The sequence below is a fragment of the Vigna radiata genome, chromosome 4, assembly GCF_000741045.1.
Source record: "Vigna radiata var. radiata cultivar VC1973A chromosome 4, Vradiata_ver6, whole genome shotgun sequence".
NCBI classification, from domain to species: domain Eukaryota; kingdom Viridiplantae; phylum Streptophyta; class Magnoliopsida; order Fabales; family Fabaceae; genus Vigna; species Vigna radiata.
Genome location: NC_028354.1, coordinates 16,224,612 through 16,231,509, shown reverse-complemented (window position 1 = coordinate 16,231,509; position 6,898 = coordinate 16,224,612). Strand labels below are relative to the sequence as shown.

At 31.6% G+C, this 6,898-nt stretch overlaps 2 protein-coding genes across 2 annotated transcripts; one reads left to right on the top strand and one right to left on the bottom strand.

Annotated features, from left to right (window-relative positions):
- The first annotated feature begins 272 nt into the window (after positions 1-272).
- On the top strand, positions 273-1,810 carry LOC106758435 (WAT1-related protein At3g30340-like). Its single transcript, XM_022780171.1, has 3 exons — positions 273-890; positions 1,273-1,424; positions 1,531-1,810. Exons 1-3 carry the CDS (start codon positions 417-419, stop codon positions 1,808-1,810), a joined length of 906 nt encoding a protein of 301 aa, XP_022635892.1. The 5' UTR covers positions 273-416.
- A 473-nt stretch (positions 1,811-2,283) lies between these two features.
- On the bottom strand, positions 2,284-2,748 carry LOC106758434 (elongation factor-like GTPase 1). The gene has a single exon (XM_014641360.1). The coding sequence runs from the start codon at positions 2,746-2,748 to the stop codon at positions 2,284-2,286; it is 465 nt and encodes a 154-aa protein (XP_014496846.1).
- Positions 2,749-6,898: the final 4,150 nt, after the last annotated feature.

Genomic DNA, 6,898 nt, shown 5'->3' with positions numbered 1-6,898 from the left:
TGCTAAGTCAGTGTGATGTCCACATTACAGGTTTCCAACATAGATTAAATATCTTAAGACTAATTGATCAGAAACAATATCTGGAAGTTATTTTCTTTCCCCACTGTTTCATATGTCAAATATGATTTGAGGCAAGATGATTTCCCAAGAGATTCTGATTATGCACATTTCTTTACTTCCAAATAATTTTGCCAGCAAAATATATGCCACTTCAAATAAATCCCCCCCCATCTCTCTTATCCATATCAGTATTCAGAAGCAAACTAACAGTTGATTACACTTAGTCGTTCTTAACACCAAAACGTACAAGAAGAATCTCCCCAAATTCCAAAATTAATAGCCAGACCAGTGTGTACTAATAAGGCCATTTCTCACCCTATATTAGTCAAATTCGTAGAATTTCCATTGCACACAAGATGTACTTCCACAGAAAAGGTCATACTATACCATGCCATCATTATGAAAGCAAAGCTAAGGTTTTGGGAACTTTTGTGTGTACTGGTGGAGCTTTGATGTTGATCCTTTACAAAGGAATGCCCTTAATCAAGCAAGAACAAGAGCGCATTGCAGACAAAGGCACAACAACAGCATCAGCTTCCAAGATAAAGAAATGGATAATAGGTTCACTGCTTCTGACTGCAGGATGTGGCTTGTGGTCTTCATGGTTTCTAATACAAGCAAGGATTAGCAGAAAGTATCCATGTCAATACTCTAGCACAGCCCTTTTGTCCTTTTTTGCTGCCATTCAATCAGCAATTTTAACTTTGCTTATTGACAGAAGTAAGACCAAATGGATTCTCAGAGGAAAATTAGAGATTCTCATTGTTGCATATTCTATAAGTATACATATCCTTTATCCAAAAAGTCAACATTTAGAAATGGTTGTGGAAGTTTCTTGTCATGTTACCATGATTTAAATACAATAGTAAGCCATTATTTCAATCCTTGAAAGTCCCAGTAAGATCTAAAATTGAAGAATTCATAAAATAAGTTTTTAGAAGTATATAACTGTCAATTACATTAGTTTTAGAGTTCAGTTTGATCCATTTTGAGGGACTAAACTAATAGTTTAGTTTCAAATTTGAATTTCAATTCACTCACTTTAAAATAAGATAAGACAAATCTATAATATATAAATAGATGCAAATTTCTATTTACAAATCGATTTTTGTAAGATTAGATTAAACTTAAAATTCTTGTTGTATAAGATTCAACAAACTAGCATCATTTATACAAAATTTTGCATTAAAAGTTAGCTGTGTGTAAAGGCAGGGACTGGTTGGATCAGGCTTGTGCTATGTGGCAATGTCATGGTGTGTGAAACAAAGGGGTCCAGTTTTCACTTCAGCATTCACCCCTCTTCTGCAGATGTTTGTGGCAGTGCTTGGTTTCTCTATAATACAAGAGGAAATTTATATGGAAAGGTTGGATTTGGTTGTTATCATTCTGTTTTCTTTTTCTTTTCTTTTTTTCACTTTTTTTTTTTTTACCGTGCATTGCCTCTGATGCATCCCTGCATACAATGAGCAGTGTTGCAGGATCAGTGTTGGTTATTTCTGGCACTTATATTTTACTTTGGGGTAAAAGTAAAGAGGAAGAACAAAATGCCATGAATGATAGTCAAGAAGATGAAGAATGTATGAACAATTTTGAGGACAATCCAAATGTAGCCTCTAAGCCAAGGCTTAAAGGGGAACAAGGATTATCTGAATTACAAGAGAAGCAGTTGGCCATTGAAGCTGATAAAATTCTCAAGACTTTCATGCAGGAGAGAATGTTAAGAAATTTAGCTTCAGTACCAATTTTATAAAAATGAACTTATAATTATACAGCAATAATTCATACTGACACTTATTAGGGATAACAAAAATGAACTTTATAAAAATCAGTAGAACAAGAAATTATCATCCAAGAGAAACAATGAAAAGAAATATTACCATCTCCTGAATGATAATGAGCCAACTCATGCGCTGTGGAAGCAATTCTTTCAAGAACCGCATTCATCTAAACAATGAAGAAATTTAATGAAGACAAACCACCATGAGATGATAACTGAGGCGAAAAGAAGTACAAATTTCTCACAAGAACAGTGAACAAAAACTCAAACTATCAATGGGGTTCACATATTTTTCAAGCTTACAAATGTTCATTATTGGAATTACAGTTTTCTAAAAGGTACACCGCTTGTTTAAAGAACTTTATCACATTTCAGACAACATTATCAATCATCAAACTTACATGGGGAACAAAATAATCCATAACAGAGAGCATGGAAATAATACATTACACATAGTGACTTGCCTGTAAGTTTCGGACAGAAAGGCTATCGTCAATATTAGAAAGGTGTCCTTTAACAGTAGAAGTTGCAGCAAGGCATGGTTGTCTTCCTTGTGTCTCTTCCTTCAAAATTCGGGCCCTTCTTCGGGAAAGTACAGCATACATAGGACCCAAATATTCAGTAGGTGTATTCAATTCACAGAAGTACATTGCTTCTACAAGCCGTGGCTTATTCTGAAGCATAGCTGCTCTACATGCATCTTTGACAGTTGCTATTACCTGCCCTGCAAAGATGCCATACTGCTCAGATTGCTGGGGCGTTTCAGATTCATCACCATGCCCTGAAAATGGAGATATGCGAGCCTCAACAACAAATGCCAAACCCCACATAGGTTCCTCGCACAAGGGTCCGGCTGAAGTGGCCAGTTGGAACCCAGATATTACACTACTCTCAAGATGTTCAGCATCCATGTACAAAGCTTGGTTTGCAGTTGAAGGCCTCTCGGCAACAGAGTCACTGGTACTAGAAGAAAAACTCTCTTTTAACAATTTTTCAAATATTTTTTATAATAAATTCAAATAGACTATTAAAATGATCATATGTTTTATTGTCAAAAAAATTGTTAAAAAAATTATTAAAATATTATTAAAATATTATTGTTCTGTTGTAAACATGTATATACACCATGAAATTGCTTATTTATTATTACTTGACACTACTTATTTAGATTTTCTCTCAATAAAATTGCCTATAATTTAACTAAAAGCATTGCAAAAATGTTGTGATCTTCAAGACAAAATTAAAGTACAATATTTCTCCACCATAGTGATAATTTGTTTTCATGTTGTAATAATAAGAATAGTGATGATTACGAAGGATTATTAATATATTAATTTAACCAAAACATTCCTACAGCAAAGTGTAACCGAAAGTGAAAAATATTTGTTACACATAAGTTTTTATATTCATTCTTACTTTTCACTTTATTCTTTTTTAAATTCAAAAGTTGTTTTTTTATGATATTTTACTTTTATATCAAATAAACATAAAATTATGTAATTTTATAATTAACATTTCACCGAAATAGATAAATGTGACTTTTGAATTTACGTATTTAGAAAAAAAGTTCTCTTACAAAAATAAACTAGTGGAAAACCTAAACGACTTTAAACGAAGAAATAGTTCTCATTTAGATTAATTAAATTATTAAAAAAATAAGATGTAAGGGGCTATATACTATACCTCTTTTATATCTTCACTTTTTTAATAATTTAACTTAATATCAATTAATAAAAATATAATCTAAATAATATAATTTTAATAAATATTGTCTAAAATTAATTAATTGACAAAATTACAAAACAAAATTAATTTAATTACAAATATAATTAATACCATCAAATATATATAATTCATTGTATTTAAAAACATAAATTAATAATTAAAAATGATTTATATTTTATAGTATTAATTAAAATAATTTTTAATTTGTTTTTAAATATAATAAATTATATATTTGATAGTATTAATCATGTTTGCAATTAAATTAATTTTATTTTTAAATTTTGTCAATCAATTTATTTTAGATAATATTTATTAAAATTATATTATATAAATTAATTTTTATTAATTTATATTAAGTAGATGTAATTTAAATTAATAAATTAGTAAAAAAATAAAGATATGTAATTTAAATTAGTTAAATTATTAAAAGATAAGGATGTAAGAGAATATACGACTTTAATTATAGAAGTTGTATATTTCCTTACATCTTCACTTTTTTTCGATAATTTAATTAATCTAAATTATTTTTTTATATGTTAAACTGAAGTTGTATTGGAAATGACTTCTTCTTTTCATTTAAAACTGTGTGGGTCTCACTACTTCTTGTCTGTTTCGATAAGAAATTTCTCTTTTGCAAGTAAATTCAAAATCACTGTTATCTATCTAAGTGAAAAAAATGGTTACGAAATTATTAATATATTAATTTAACCAAATCATTCCTACAAACAAAACGTGTAACGTAAGATGAAAAAGATATTTTTTCTAACATAAATTGACATTATGTTTTTTTTTTCTTAAAAAATATATAAATTTATTTTTAAAATATTTTATTCTGTATATCAAATAAATATAAAAATCTGTCATTTTAGTATATTACTTATTTAAAATAGGTGTAGCATAGATTAATGATTTTTCATTAGGATCCCGTTATTTTAACGTAACTTTTTTAACACATTTTTGACACACACGTGTCAAGCTGGCATTGGTTGTTTTTTTTTTTTAAATAAAAAAAATCAGTGAATGAAAATGAGTAGCGTTTGGAAAATTTGGCATTCCAAATATATCCTTTCCCTGTTAAACTCTGTTTTGTCTCTCATTTCGTTCTCTCTCTCATTTCGTCCTCTCTCTCATTTCGTTGTTCTCTGCGTTGTGGTTACCCCCTTGTGTGACATTTGATTTTTGGTTCTCCGTTGTCGGCGTTTGGTGGAAATGGAAAGTCCCGAACACCAGCTTCGTTGTAGAAAGGTAAATACGTTGTTGGGTTTTGGGTTTTTTGTTAGGGTAGTTGGGTTTTTGTGTTGTTCGACTTTTGNGTTTTTGGTTTGCGTTGTTAGGTTTTGGGTTTTTGATTTGTGGTCTTCTGTTGTGGATGTTGTGGTGAGGGTTTAGTGTTTATTTGTTTTGGGTTTTTGATTTGTGTTCGTCGTTGTTGATGTTGTGTTAATGGTAGTGTGTTTGTGTGTTTTGTGTAATTGTTTTGGGGTGTTGTGTTGTTTGTTTTATGTTTCTTTGTGGGTTTTTCGACCCCATTTAGTTTTGTTTGTAATATGGTTCTGCGTTTACATTTGATTTGTTTTGGTTGAGCAGTTGACGGTGCGCCACTATTTTTCAACCATGTATGTGTGCACGTTGAACGAACACTTGACAGATGATCAACGGTCACTTATTTCGAAGACTCCTTTTGGTTGGTTTTTACAATTGAGTGGTAAAGTCACAATGAATAGTCAAATTTTGCGAGAGTTAACGTTTAAATGGGTGGATTCGAGTTTCGGTTTTGTAATTGGAGATAAAGTTGTGAACATGAACGAAAACGAATTTTGTTATGGATTAGGGTTGAGTTCAGAGGGTGATGGTATAAACTTAAAGCATACAATGGGTAATAGTAATTGTTTTAAATACTTGGGTAAGGGAATCAAAGATTTGGGTAATAGTAATTGTTTTAAATTCCTATCATGTTTAAAATTGTTGACAACCTCTGTCGTTTGAGTAATTACTGTTGGGGTAGTTTAGTTTATCGTTATTTGGTGAAAAGTTTGAGCAAAGCTTCCGATTCAGTGAAGAAAGGCAAAGCTATAAGCGATGTTACTGTCAACAGTTGTGTTTACATGTTGCAGGTAATTGTTACTTATTGATTTGATAACTGAATGGTGAATTGAATATTTTAAATTTGTTTATGAATAATTNGTAACATTTANTTGTTGTTTAGGTATGGTTTTGTGAGCATTTTGTACCTGCAGAAGGTCAAGTTAAGAAGTCACCAAGGATCTTGCATTGGATGGATACAAATGTGGGAGGCAGCATTGTCAAACAGGTTTTCGAGATGGGNGTGGTATGTGATGTGTTCAATGAGTTGTGAATTATTTGATATATTAAAAATAGTTACCTAACATGTTATATGTTGTTTAATTTCAGTTCCATGTTGTTGATGATGTGGTTGGTTGTGCATCCAAGTCTAAGACATATGTGAAGGAAAAACAATCACATCCAAAAAGGAATGATGACCAAGTAGCGAAAAATAAAATACTTAAAAGAGAACGCAGACAAAGTATGTTGCGTAGTGCTGAGGAGCAAGAATGTTTGATTGAAGAACTTAAAATGAAGGTGGATGTGTTGGAGGCAGAGGTGGCTGAAGAGAAGGCGGGAAGAACAACTACAACGGGAACTAACGACCACGTTGATCATAGTAACAATGCATTTTTTCCCCCTGCTGTAATGTCTAACAACCAACCGGAGGGATTTTCGAAGATCGATCATGGTGGAATGTCGCCGAACACAGCGAATGGGAACATGAACACCGAACCACAAATGAAGACCTATGTGAGGATGGGAAGAAGAATGCGTCACAAGAGCCAAGCCCTGAGGACACCTTACACCGAAAATATAGGATGTAGAAAAAAGAAGTAGTGATTAATGTATGGTATTTTGAATACCACCAGAACTTCATGTTGTAGTTAACCTTATTTCTTGCAGTATGAAGTTGATCTATGTTTGGTTCCATGTATTTGTGTTATTGAAATTAAGTGGTTTATATTTTGATTTGGTGTACAGATGGAAATGTTTTGAGTTTATTTTGTTGCTTCCAAGTATAAAGTAATGTTTTTGATATAATGATATGGTGAAGACGTTTGTGGTCATTTGTCTGTTGTAAACGACTAGTTGAGTTGAAGTTTAATTTTGAACAACCTGTTACACATAAGGAAGCATGAATNAGATCATAAGGACANCAGTACTGAATTTCTGCCAAATATTTGTGTGAAAAACTGCATTGTAATCGATTACAATGCAGTGTAAACGATTACGCGAGCCTGCAGAGGTTTCTGCACATCCTGATCATCT